Raw genomic sequence first — 14,697 nt, forward strand, 5'->3', positions numbered from 1 at the left:
GACACTGAGGCTCCAACGGTCCAAATCAGCACTATTCTGTAGCCAGGGAGCAAAAAAAGCAAAAAGTATGTGGCAAACGTCATCCCAAGCCGGGCACTGCAGGATGATGAGCTGAGGGCAGAGGGAGCTTCATTAGCAAGAGTAGGTTTAAAATTTCCAACCATGGCATCCAGACTGCTCAAGAAAACCAAGTGGAGCCAATGAAAAAAATGTAACAGATTTGGGAAATTACGCTAGGGATGTGCAGTGGAGACAAGTATTTGGTACACAGGATGCAGGGAGATGGGAAAGATAGAAGTGAAGAGGTTATGGTTATATAGACCAGGCTCACCAGGCTCAGCTCTCAGAAATAGAAGAGCACATGGGCACTGCAATGCCAGGGGTAGCTTGTTAGTGAAGCGTTGGTATGCAACAGAGTGAGGGGTCTTCTGCTTCAAGTGCTTCATGGTATGTAACCTCCTTAATCAAATTGTGAGGCAACTGTGAACTTAGAGACTGAGAGAAAAGGAGTAGTGATTTACAAAGAAGCATGTCTCCAGACAATGAGAATCAGAGAAAAGGAGGCACCATAGCTGATGAAAACTCCAGGTTGCCATAGGACATATATTGTCTTCCTTTCTATAATAGCCATTTCTATTACAAGGATCTGAACAGGAATATTTGGGGCAGTGATATGCTGTAGTTGTCCTAAGTTTTAAATGTTGCTATAGACTTTCTATCAAACATACAACCTCTATTATTTTAAGCACAAAGACCAGAGCTCTTGTTTATAGTATATACTGCCTCTGGGCATGACTGTACTGAAGGTTTCTGAGATAAATTAGTTATTCCCTTTCGTATGTCTTAGGGTACAATGCCATAGAAACCTTTAATAAAGATACAATGAAAACATATAATTGTATCTTGCTTTAGGCAAAGTGTACACCCTCATTCTGAAAGAAATCATATTTTAAAATGTTGATAGGTAGGTTCTTGTCTCACCCTTGCCCACCAATGGCCACAGGTATCAAGTCATAGGGTCTCCAGTTAGCTAACAAATGACGTGGTACCATTCAAATAAGATTATTAGTCTTTAAAAGGAATAAAAATCACTGATACCTAAATCACTAAAAGAAATTAAATCACCAAATCACTTGCCTAAGGTCACAAAGTGAATTGGGACCACAGATAAGACTCTTTGAATCCTCTTTAGAAAGTTCATTTAATACCCCACTGATCTTAGAAGGCAGAAGCCTGTGAAATTTAGGATGATGCCATCAACCTGAACAAAGTTCCGAAACTGCCCATCGGTTTCCCCTCCCAGCTCCTCGAACCTTGGTGAAAACGGGAGACAATGAACCAAGTCAGGCTATGGTTGGCCAGCTCTCCTCACAGGAAGACCTGGGCTGAGTCTCCAGCAAAATTCTTGAGAATTCCAGAAATGCGACCTACAGTTTCCTATCAACAGTAACACCTTGTCCTTCTGACTCTTCTCTTCCTTGCAGCTCCGAATGTCGTGGCTCATCCGTGGAGTCCTGCAGGGAAATGTCTCCTTGATGCTGGTGGAGAACAAAACCGGGAAGGAACAAAGCCGAATGATCTGGCGTGTTGCCACCCTGGAAGGCTTGAGCCTGTGGCAGTGGACGGTGCTGCCTCTCCTCGAGGTGGCCGACAGGTGGGCCTTTACCCATCCCATCTGTCCCGCTTCCTCTGTCAGCCAGAATGCAAGAGGGGGCCTGTCTGCCCTCCTGCCACTCCTTCTATCCAGATCTCACACACACATGCGCACATACAAATGTTCATACACACACTTTCTGGAGACCTACAGGACGCACTGATACTCTGAGGGATTTCCATGCTAATGAGCACTCATCTCTCACACCTCTGGCCTAGCCTGATTGGCTCCCTCTGGTATCTGTAGGAAAAAGTAAAACCGAACAACTCATATGATAATAATCAGGCTTTATATGTATATGGCATTTTCTCTTAATTAATGGATATTGCCTTACTTTCCCATTTGACGTTTTAGTTATTCCTTATTAGCGACAAGAAAACCTGTGACATAGGTAGGACATACCTCATGTATCCCCATTCCTGCCCTTTGACAAGGTTCTCCTTCACTGAGAACCAAAGAGATGAAGCACCAGCAGGTCAGCACTGGAGTGAGGACAGGTGCTCCAGCCAACCCCATTCTGGTGCTCCTAGAAGTCTAGTCCGTGAGGCAGGTGAATAAGAATTATTCAGTAAAGAAGGGAGTGCTTCTACCAGAGGCCCAGATTCCTAGTTAGATTCTAAGATTAATGACCTTTGTAACCTTGAACTCCTCTGGGCCTCAGTCTCCTCATCTTAAACTGAGAGGGTTGGATTACAAGATCCTTAATGCCTTGTGGCTCTGAAATGGAGCAGTAACTGCTCGGCTGCCACTTGTCTGCCCAGGATGGCACCAGTCTGCCACCTGCAGTCAGTCTGGAGCAAGCAGCGCCTGACCACCCCCGCTGCTCACATGGTGCTCCGCTGTGTCACACTGAACCCTCAATGATTGGAGCTGATCTGTTCCAGACCAAAAAGTAAGGGAGGAAGGAGGGAGTCATGTATATAAATGGATCTGGAAGGATCTTTAAGCCATCTTTAACAGGCTAAATGTCAAACCACACGATCCAGAGCAGCTTCTGCGTTCGACTCCCCAATTTGCCGTCCTAGTGGATCCTTCAAAAAATGAGGGCAAAGGGCTTCAGGTAAAGGGGAGGGTGATGCCAGTTGGCACACAGTTTGTAAATATAAAGCTGAGTCTCAAATTCTTTACCCAGACTTCAGTCTGCTGATTTCTAAGAGCTCATAACTCAAGCTGAGCTGTCACAGGAAGACGCCATCGGCCTCTGAGCACCAGCTCCCCACTCCTTCAGATGTAAATGGGTTAAAGATCAAAGCTCTCGGACATCCCAGGGCTCAGTGCTGCCCCCAGGACAAATGGATTTAATTAAAGTGGAGGAAGGGGCAGTGTGGGCGCCCTCACCCTAGACTAGTCTTTTGTCCTTTGGGATTGTGGGGGCTGTGTGCAGGGGATGGAGAACAGGCAGGTTATGCCAGAGTCTTCCCTTCTGGGAGATGCTAAATTAATTCAGATGAATCAAAAGGTTTTTTTCCTCCTCAATCCAGCTAGTCCTCTCTCTTTCATAGCCACTCCAGGGGATTTAAGGCCAGTAAGATGTTGACTCTGTTCACTTCCATCGGCTCCAGTTTTGTTTGAAGGAGACTTTGTTCTCAGCCTCCCTCCTTCCTGTTAAAAGCTGGTTACCAGCCTGACATTTCCAATATTAATAGTGAGACCAAACTGTCCAGTGGGGATTGAGACAAAGGCCAGCCTGGTTGGAGGATGCCTCATGACCTAATAAATGTGCAATTATGCGAGTGGCCCTGCGCACCAGGAGCCTGCACGCCACTGACATGCTCTGATGTGGGATGCTGGCCTCCCCCTCCCTGGAACTAGAGGTGATAGGGGAAGGCATCCAGACCCTGAGGCAATGGAACTGCAGGAGGAGGCAGAGCAGTTTTCACATGCTAAAATCCACCTCACTGTATGTGTGGCTGCCCCATAAAACTGAAGAACTGTGGATGGCAGAGCACAGGCTTTAGAGTCAGAGAGTCCTAAGTTTAAAAACTGGCTCAGCCACTTACTAGCTGTGTGACCTCAGCCAATTGAACCTCTCCAGGCCTGCAACTGCACCCACAACTGCAACATGAGCATAATACCAGTGCAACTTTACAGGATTATTATAAGACTAAAAATGACTGTCGAAAGCATCTATGTCTAGTACGTATCAATAAGTTTTGTTTCCCACACCCTCCATCATCATCCCTTAGTTTATGGCCTCAGATAATTTATTGAATGAATGGAACAAACCACAAACTCCAATCTTCTAAGTCAAGCCATATTCAATTATACAAAGATAATAAAGTCTACCTCTTAGGCTTGGAGAAGTAAAGTACTTGGTGAACTGCCTGCTGCATGGTAAATGCTTAGTAATAACTACTCATAATAACAATGATTTAGTAGTAATAATAATATCTCCCCATCTAATGCGTCAGAAGAGGCTAAGATGGCCAATTTAGCAATAGTAACCAGTAATGAAACCCCAGGGTGGGGGTTAGGGTTCTTATGAATTTGTGGTCATCGATGCTCTGTAGGCTTCTTATAAGGGAAAGCACATTATCCTTCTTACTTTCAGACAGTGTGCTCTAGCTGCCTGGATCTCCAGAAAATGAAAATGGGAGGATAGTGAAGGTAGAGGAAGGAAATAAATGAGGGAAAGAGAAAAAGAAAATGGATAAAAACAAAAAACAAAAAACCAAAGGTTAACTCCCTTCCTCCTGACCCTGAGGTAGGTGTTAGCACCTTACCATCTGCCCACATCCCATGAAGTATCATTAAGCAAGTCCTTGTTTCCGTTATTCAGCACCTGCCTCCTGGACAGCTCCCCAGTCATGGCCGTTTAGAGGGCGAGACTTCATTCCCTGTGCTGTCCCAAACCACCATCTGCTCCGAGGTTGCCCAACCTCCACACATTACCAAGTTTTAAAAGCAACTTTATTAGTGCTTAAAGATTAGCCCTAAAGAGCTCCCAGGCTCTGGACATTCCTCATAGCCCCCGGGTATTACACGAAACTAGTGCCTGCCTAGACCTGGGAGTGACATCCAATCTTGTCTCCTTGCCTGCATGTCTTATCCCCACCCAATCCAGTCTGCACAAGGAAGCTGGAATAAACTTTTTGAAATGTAAATCTAATCATTTCCCATTTTTAACATGCTTCCATGGCTTCTGTGATTTTTTGAGTGCCTTTCAATTTCCTTTAAAAAACTCTTTATTTAGCCCCACATGTGATCTACCCAACCATAATCTCACCAGCCTCTTTTTATACTATTCTTCTGTTATTCTACCTGCTAACCTCATTAAGCTTCTTTCAACTCAATTGCACCGTGGTAAGTTCTTACTGGCAGACTTTTGCACCTGCCGTTCCCTCCACATGCAACATTCTTCCACCTTCCATCTTCCTCACTGCTACTTTTCCTTAGCTTTTCAAAAAAGCCTCCCAAAATCCCTAGACTATACAGTATAGCTACAATATAGTCTCATGGTTCTTGAAACACTCCTATGATACCTTTTCACTCGGTGATATCTGTTTTTTATTTTCTGAATATACACATCAACGAGGCAGGAATCAGGTCGGACTTATACTGCGCTGCTTCCTGATCATCTAGTACCATACCTAACACATAGTATGCCCAAGAGATGCATGTTGACAGAATGAAGTATCGAGAGAAATTGCTGTATTCTCAAATTCCGGCTGAATTAAGTGAGAATTTCACTTGTTGGAATCCATCTAACATTCCTCCTCTGTTCAACCTGCGTCTAACAGAGCAGATAAAATCACGTTATAAGAAATACTACTACACAGAGTTCTGTATATCAAAGCAATGCCTGTGTCCCATCAGATGAACCCAAACAGCATTTGTTACTCTTGTGACAAGGTATTTTCTTTAGAGATTTGCCTGGTACCTGTGCTTCCTTTGTCTCTGGGCACTCTCCTGTCAGGATCACTTTGTAAAAAAAACTTTGATCTTAATTGTGTGCCCTGGTCCTTGTAAGTAGGGAGATCCAGAACTGGGCACTTGAGAGCTATATTCAGATTGTTCCCACCACACAGTAGTCTTTCCGTAAAGACTCAGAGAATATGCCATAGGTATATAAAGGCCGCTGACAGGGAGGCATTGATCCATGGAAGGATATTTCTCCTGTCCATTTACAAACAGGGAAAGTGATAGAAATAATGCCATAGTCTGTCATCGTTATGAAATGGTATTAACTTTACAACCTACTATAAATAGTAACAAGAGAAATCTCCAAGAGCAGTAAGTGCCCAAGATGTTTTGAGCAGTGGTAACATCCCTGGAATACAGATGTGTGCTCTCAAGGTAATTTTGAAGGACAGCACTAATTCAAATACTGGCTTGATGTAGGCTTAAAAGTTATCTTGTTACTTTACCTCTACCTCATATAAATGCTTTCTGTATTCTCTCCCCACCTCATCAGCTTCCCTCCTCGCCCTGCCATCCAACTGCCACTCTTATCACTAGAATTAATTCTACCTTTTCTCAAAATAGAAAAAAAGAAAAAAAAAGGACAAGTTCTCTCCCCTTATTCTAATTTCCAGCCTCTTGCAGGGACTTCCCTAGTTTTCCTCTTTATAATGATATATCCTAGTAAGTTAAGCACAGTGCTCCCACACCATGCTAAGCTTTGATGTGCTTACAGCACAGAAGCAGGTGCTAAGTTCAACTCATTATGAGGTGGATTTGGAAACACCATGGATCAAACTGTGCCCCACAAATCACTGCATCGTACAGCCAAGTAGAACGTACATAACTTATCACACATATGTAGGCTTCAATCTCTAGCATTATCATTATAAAGGCTTTTAACTGCTCACTAAATACACAGTCTAACAAGAAGAAATGTTCCCTCTGGAGATATTTAGATGTCTGTTCCCTCTGCATCCTTTGTCCTAATGACAAGTGGTGTGCTTCACAAACACATCTTTTAAACGGGATCAGTTGGGCTGAGAGTTGTGGCTTCATGTACTTAGCCCAGAAACTCCACAGAGGCAAGGTTTTTCTCCTAATATGTTCTTGTTTCTCATCTACAGAACCCCCATTTTACATACACAATACTCTCTCTTTGCGTAGTGTCTTCTGTGATGAGACCAGCATGAGAGGGACATTTTCATTGCTTATTCTCACCTGAATAGAGAAGTACACAGTGAGTGGAAATCTAGAGAGCTCCAACAAACCTTAGTTTGCAGGCCTAGGCACATTCCTGAAAAAGTTGTATTTGATTCATATTTTTTTAAGTTGAATCACAACTTCCTCATAGAGCCATGGAAATTGTAGACAATGATTAGAACTAACATTTGTTGAGTACTCACTGCCTGGCCATCACTGTAACAAGTGCTTAACATGCATTATCTCATTTCAACCTTAAAACAGTTGCTTGGGATAGATTCTATAATTAATCCTCTTTTTAATAAGAGGAACTGAGGTCTAAAGAGGAGAAATAATTTTCCCTTGATCCTGAGGCTAGTCTTCTTCCTATGTACATATGTGAAGAAATGTGCTTGACATGTAGTTGAAAACTTGGTAAATGGTAGCCATTATAATTAACAAAATATTTTGGTTTGGGTTTTTTTTTAGGCTACACGTCTTACTCATTTTGAGTTAGTTTCCTTTACCTCATCCACTCCTTGAAATCCATCATCTTAATTCCCTACCACCAGCTCCTGCTAAAGACCTCTCCCTGCCCAGCACTACCCTCCCTGCCTTCCTTCTTTCACACCTCCAGCCAGCCAGCATCACCAGCAAAGAAGAGTCTACCCACTTCCTTCCAGGCCATTGTTCCGGTCAGTTCAGTTCAGTTCAGTTGCTCAGTCATGTCCAACTCTTTGCTACCCCATGAACCACAGCACGCCAGGCCTCCCTGTCCATCACCAACTCCCGGAGTTTACCCAAACTCATGTCCTTTCAGTCAGTGATGCCATCCAACCATCTCATCCCCTGTCATCCCCTTTTCCTCCTGCCCTCAACCTTTCCCAGCATCAGGGTCTTTTCAAATGAGTCAGCTCTTCACATCAGGTGGCCAAAGTATTGGAGTTTCAGCTTCAACATTAGTCCTTCCAATGAACACACAGGACTGATTTCCTTTAGGATGGACTGGTTGGATCTCCTTGCAGTCGAAGAGACTCTCAAGAGTCTTCTCCAACACCACAATTCAAAAGCATCAATTCTTTGGCGCTCAGCTTTCTTTATAGTCCAACTCTCACATCCATACATGACTACTGGAAAAATTGTGCTGGTCATCATGTGCCTTTTTAAATCACCACTCTGGTATGCCTTTGATGCTTCCCTGGTGGCTCAGACAGTAACAAGTCTGCCTGCAATGCAGGAGATGTGGGTTTGATCCCTGGGTTGGGAAGATCCGAGAGAAGGGAATGGTAACCCACTCCGGTATTCTTGCCTGGAGAATTCCATGGACAGATGAGCCTGGCGGACTATAGTCTATGCGGTCACAAAGAGCTGGACACAACTGAGTGACTGAGCATGCACATACAAGCCCATCAAGCTCAAGCTTTTCACAAGTCACTTGCCCTTGCTATCCTTAACTTCCCAGAGGGAGGAGGAACTAGCATCTTAGAGCACTAGACCCCACTCCTTAAAGCCCATTCTGCCTCCCCCAGCTTGTCCTTCATCCTGCCGTAGTGCAGATGTGCAGGGAGAAGCCTGCAGCTGCAGGGAGGCCTGCAGCCAACCTAGGGCTAACTTTATCCTGCACCCCACCCCCAGGGGCGGTTAGTCATTGACCCAACCGTGTTGGGTGCATTGAACACACTTGGGTAACTAGGCTTGTGATACACGATATGGTAGTTGGGGTAACACTACCCAGAATAACATTAAACCTCCAATCCTTGGGCTGTACAAAAAGAAACATAGCAAAAATGAATGTGCCAGTTGGCGAGTAGCCTTCCATCTGGTCATTCAAAGGTCCAGCCTCTTTCTCTCTGTGGATCCATCATTTTCTCCAGTTTTGACTCCTTTGCCTTCAGACAGCCAATGAGGAAAGAGCACTGGAGGATCCTTGCATAGGAAGATTTTTATGAGTCATCACATCGGCTCACTTTCCATTGGCTACAACTCAGTTACCTAGCCATCACTAACTGCATACAGCAGATGCTTGGATATATAGAAAAAAGTGAAACAGGTTTGATGAAAAAATATGTGTGTGTGTTGTGTTATGGGTTAAACCAAGGAATAGAGCCTCCATCTTTGGCATCAATCAGACTGTCATTTGAGAATACTGATTCCTTATCTAGCTACTCTGAGCATTGATTAGTCTTCTCCAAGAACCTTCATAATTCAAGGCTGAAATCAATTCCAGGATCTATTCTAAGGTGCACATGTGCATACATGCTAAGTCTTTTCAGTCATGCCCAACTCATTGCAATCCTGTGGACTGTAGCCTGCCCAGCTTCTCTGTCCATGGGATCCTCCAGGCAAGAATACTGGAGTGGGTTGCCATGCCCTTCTCCTCTATTCTAAGGTATGAATGTTGTATTCCCCAAATTTTACGATGTAGCAAAACCTCACTTTCTCACTTTTAGGGAGAATTTCTCTCAGTAAAATAGTCTTTCTAAAAATTAATTAATTAATTAATTAAGCAAATAAATAGGAAACGTATTTTGAAAAGACTTTAGCAGGACATTTTAGGACAGTGGTTTCCAAAATTGGCTGAACACTATACTTACCTAGAAAACTGGCTTTAATGCAGTCTTGGACCCCATGCACAGAGATTCTGATTCAGCAATCACATACTGGACCCAAGAATATTTTTTTTTAAGTTTCCTAAGAAATTGAGAGGGTCAACCACATTTGGAAAGTCACGGGCATAAAATGTCAGATCCAGCTGTCTTATGGACAAGAGAGGGAATCAAGTGACTGGAGAAGTGTCACTGGCTGTCACCTTGTCAGCAGTTATGTACTAAGCCTCCATTGAGCACAGAGAATGGAAAGGGGTGTATGATGCAGCCTCTTGCTGGGTCACAGGAGCTGCATGCTGTGGGGATGTGGAGCATACACACTGAGAGGCCAACAGCAGCACACAGAGCATTGTGCTGGGTCCGGCAGAGTGTGGCTGGTCTTCAGGTAGCTCAGTGACTTCTATGTGTCAGGGAGTCATTATGGAGAAAATGGGTTTATTATATATATGCTGGACCTTAAGGACAATTTAGGTCTTAGGGAAATGGGAAAGGGACAAGGGTATTCTGGAGATGACCATCAGGATAAGCAGGGGCTTAGAGTCAGGAATGTTTTATGCAGGTTCAAGAATACTCAAGAGGATTCTATGTCGGAGAATTCTGAGCAATCTCCTTAGAGAGAGTGGATAAGAGGTCAAGTATTTTGGACTCCAGGCTGTGGGGTATAGGGAGCCGTTGGACACAGAGATAAAATCGAGGATGGGAAACCAGAGTGTGGGGACTGTTGGAGGCTCTTTCGAGGGACCAGATATGAACTGCTGTGAGCCTCAGAGTGCAGCTTAGAGGAGGAGCTGGAGGAGGAGAGAGCCCTTCTGCCACAGCCTACCAAATGGCACCATCGGCCAGCACAGGCTTGGGTCAGGCAGAAGAGTGGGAGAGTGTGGCTGAGATCCTAGCAATGCAGTGTGCAGCCAGGCATTGATACATACAAATCAAACGTTCCTTGCAACAGTGGGAGGATCTAGCCTTGTTTCTTTCTCAGAAAACATCCCAGATCATTGGAGCAAGGAGTAGATTAGCAATTCCAAGCTCTAAATCCTATTTCTAACACTGATTTACTGTGACATTTGAAAAAAGTTGTTGCTTTTGATTGCTAAGTTTCCACAACCAAGAGCGCAGAGCAGTAAGATAGATCCAGCCTGTGAGCCTGGTTTAAGAAGTAATCACTCAAAACAGCAGTAAGTGAACCACTTTAGAATAACAGGATGTTCCGATCTGCTCAAGATTTTCCTGGTAATATCCACAGCTTGGTTTACAAGTCAACAGAGGCATATGTTTTTCATAACTTACTGCCTCTGAAAACACAGCCGTGTATTCTCAGTCCCTTCTCTCCCCAGGCACAAAGTCTGGAATTGAGGAGATACCTGGACTGCTGAGATACCTGAAGCAAAGCAGCTAGACTTCTACCCTCACCCTAGTCCTGAATGATTCTCCTGTCCCAGCTCTACCATTCTTTTCTAGGCACTCAGTTCTTCAAAGTCTTTCTCGATTCCTCTCACTCCCCAGATTTGATGTTTTCTCAGGTTGTGAAGGCACTAGTTCTGTGGGGGGCAGAACCAGTAAGGACTTTAGAAATCTCATGGCCAGTGAATAATATGAATTAAAAATCTGTCCGTAGTCCCTGAGGTCAAGATCCATGTCTTATGCACCACTATACTCCCAGCTCCAGACACAGTGCCTGACTCACAGGAGGTGCTCAAATAATCTTTGTTTGAAGGCAGAGGAGGAGATACATAATTTGTAATACTTCTGGAGGAGGTACAGATTTTTAATAGAAAATAATATAAACAAGGAACAATGAACTAGACTCTCCCATACTAAAGAAAGGCGTCCACTATGAAAATACTATTCTCCAAGCTAGGCTTCAACAGTACGTGAACTGAGAACTTCCAGATGTTCAAGCTGGATTTAGAAAAGGCAGAGGAACCAGAGATAAATTGCCAACATCCATTGGATCATAGAAAAAGCAAGAGAATTTCAGAAAAAAAAAACATCTACTTCTGCTTCATGGACTATGCCAAAGCCTTTGAATGTGTGGATCACAGCAAGCTGTGGAAAATTCTGAAGGAGATGAGAATACCAGACTACCTTACCTGCCTCCTGAGAAATCTGTATGCAAGTCAAGAAGCAGCAGTTAGAACCAGACATGGAACATTTGATTGGTTCCAAATTGGGAAAGAGTATGTCAAGGCTGTATATTGTCACCTTGCTTATTTAACTTACATGTAGAATACATCATGTGAAATGCCAGATTGGATGAAGCACAGGCTGGAATCAAGATTGCAGGGAGAAATATCAATAACCTCAGATATGCAGATGACACCGCCCTTATGGAAGAAAGTGAAAAGGAACTAAAGAGCCTCTTGATGAAAGTTAAGAGGAGAGTGAAAAAAAAACGGCTTAAAATTCAACATTCAAAAAACTAAGATCATGGCATCCAGTCCCATCACTTCATGGCAAATAGATGGGGAAACATTGGAAACAGTGACAGACTTTATTTTGGGGGGCTCCAAAATCACTACAGATGGTGACTAGCCATGAAGTTAAAAGACGCTTGCTCCTTGGAAGGGAAGCTATGACAAACCTAGACAGCATATTAAAATGCAGAGACATTGCTTTACCGGCAAAGATCCGTATAGTCAAAGCTCTGGTTTTTCCAGTAATCATGTACGGATATGAGAGTTGAACCGTAAAGAAAGCACCAAAGAATTGATGCTTTTGAACTGCGGTATTGAAGAAGACACTTGAAAGTCCCTTGGACTGCAAGGAGATCCAACTAGTCCACTGCCGAGGTCCAGCCCCGGCTGATCCAGGGTATTCGAAGGGGAGACGGCGTCGGCGACCTATTCAAATGGTAATTAGAGATATAAAGAGTAATAGAATGAGGATAGCTCAGTAGGAAAATTCAGTGGAGAAAAGAGGCTGAGTAGCTTGGTTTACGCGGAAAATCAATATAACCCATGACACCAGGTTAGCTCTGACCACGGAGGCCGCAGGTGCCCTCTCGAATAGCGGAAGGTGCCCCACCTTAGACACCTTCTCGAGTGGGTCTTAGAAGCGCAGGCAAATAAGTGGTCGCAGAGGATATCTGCGCTCCAGATGGAGACTTCAGCCAGAAGTTAAGGAGAAGAATGACATGGGGAGACCAAGCGTTGGTGAGCAAGGCCCGTAGCTTTATTTTCAACTGGGGCTTATATACCCTAAGTTACACATAGAGGATAATAGGGTATGCAAAGTCAGCAGTTTTTGATCCTTATCAAAAACCAGGGTTTCTTTCCTGCAAATTTATCGTATACAAATGGTTTAGGTGATTTACATCATCTTCTGGCCAGAAGGCCTACTAACATTTTATGACTCTTGACAAGGACTTATCAATAAAGACGTATTTTCTCTAAGAGTAATTATTTTAAGGTTTGGCGCCATCTTCCGAAGATAAAATTGCATTCCTATAGGGCGGATGTGTAATGGGTTTACAACAAAGAAAAGAATTTATTACCTTAAGGGTCTAAAGTTACTAACACCAAGGCCACTACTTATTTTTTCTACATACCAACTATTAATTAACACATATTCAAGGATACAATTCAGGGGATGTGAAAACTTGGCAACAATCATTGGCTCATCAATGAAATCCTTTACTAGTTTATTCTGACAGTTTCTAACTCTCTGAGAGGCTCTAAACTATTTGAATATCTTAAGCTTCCCGTGCCTCTCGAGGCTGGGAGACTGTAAACAATCGTATGCATAGCTGTAGGAGTCTCAGTAAACTTGTCAGGCGAGTTAGAGAGCCATCTAAGGGGTTTGTATTTAAACACTCCTAATTGCCCAGGAACTTTATTAATTGGAGCTGTAAGTTAACTCTTTGACAGAGAGAGAGAGATGGTGGTAAGGGACAGCCCCCAGTACAGTCAGAGGTGAGAGCACAAAGCAATAAAGTAGGCAGACTCTGGTTTTTTGGGGGGTAGATGCTCGAGAATATCCGGGCGGACTCCTGAGGCTTGATCCCGCCTTTGCGTATGCCGAGCCTCCTTCCTCATGACCTTTGTCACGAGTGGAATGCCTCACCGGCTCCCGGCAGTCCATCCTAAAGGAAATCAGTCCTGAATGCTCATTGAAAGGATTCATGCTGAAGCTGAAGCTCCAATACTTTGGCCACCTGATGTGAAGAACTGACTCATTGGAAAAGACCCTGATGCTGGGAAAGATTGAAGGTGAGAGGAGAAGGGGCTGACAGAGGATGAGATGGTTGGATGGCATCACCGACTAAATGGACATGACTCTGGGTAAACTTCGGGAGTTGGTGATGGACAGGGAGGCCTGGCGTGCTGCAGTCCATGAGGTTGCAAAGAGTCAGACACGACTGAGCGGCTGAACTGATGGAAATACTCACATTACATACATTTAAAAAAAAAACAAGATAGCACCTGACAAGTTTCAGTGACTTCCCTGGGGTCCCGCCAAGTATACAATCCATTCTTTGTGTCACTCTACCTTTTGAAACTACCTCCCCAAACAGAGAGCCAAGGCCACTTATTCACTCTCATGAAGATATTTGTATCGGGTGAAGGGAGTCAGCAACCACCCTTCCCCTGGATCTCCTCTCCATGGCGGGGGGGAGGGCGGGGGATGGGGGACTGCCACCATCTCTAGCAGCAGCATCTAAGACCTCAAGCCACAGGCCACACAGAAGCAGGAGTGGAGGATGAGGTCTGTGCTGGAAGTGCCTGAGTGTGTCCTGAGAAAGGTGAAACAGGTATCCCAGTGTTTCTGAAATGAGAGGGTATGGGTGCTTTCCAGCTCTGGATGGCCCTCCAAGCCCCCAGTGGCTCCAAGGGGCTGGTTGTATGTATGATGTATGTATGTATGTATGTTGTTGTATGTATGTTCACCAGTAGTATGAAGGACCTATGTGCATACTCAGTTACTCAGTCACATCTGACTCTTTGCCACCCCATGGACTGTAGTCTGCCAGGCTTCTCTGTATATGGGATTTTCTAGGCAAGAATACTGGAGTGGGTTGCCATTTCCTACTTCAGGGATCTTCCCAACCCAGGGATTGAACCTGCATCTCCTGCACTGGGAGGCAGATTCTTGACCACTGCGCCACCTGGGAAACCCAGTATGGAGGACGTAAGAGGATACATGAGATTAATGAATTTCGATGGTTCTATCTGGAAAGCAAGAGGCCCGAATTCCCATCTTCCCTCAGCTACTGTCTTCCTGTGTGACCTGGCAAGTCAGACCATGCTCCCAGAGGTCCCTGCCCTTCCTTCATAAACTCTATTCTTATGCTCGCATCCCAGAGATAATCTAGCCTCAGTAACTCAGAAGGGGACATCCAGCCTAAGAAGCTGGCTC

The 14,697-nt window shown here is 44.3% G+C and overlaps 1 protein-coding gene across 1 annotated transcript in view; it reads left to right on the forward strand.

Moving 5' to 3' along the window:
- Nucleotides 1-14,697, forward strand: part of ALK (ALK receptor tyrosine kinase) — a 735,395-nt gene that overhangs the window by 636,887 nt on the left and 83,811 nt on the right. Inside the window, exon 9 of the mRNA XM_070798938.1 lies at nucleotides 1,485-1,654. Coding sequence (XP_070655039.1) covers nucleotides 1,485-1,654 — 170 coding nt within the window. The remainder of the gene's footprint in view (nucleotides 1-1,484; nucleotides 1,655-14,697) is intronic.

This window comes from Bos indicus, chromosome 11 (assembly GCF_029378745.1).
Source record: "Bos indicus isolate NIAB-ARS_2022 breed Sahiwal x Tharparkar chromosome 11, NIAB-ARS_B.indTharparkar_mat_pri_1.0, whole genome shotgun sequence".
NCBI classification, from domain to species: Eukaryota; Metazoa; Chordata; class Mammalia; order Artiodactyla; family Bovidae; genus Bos; species Bos indicus.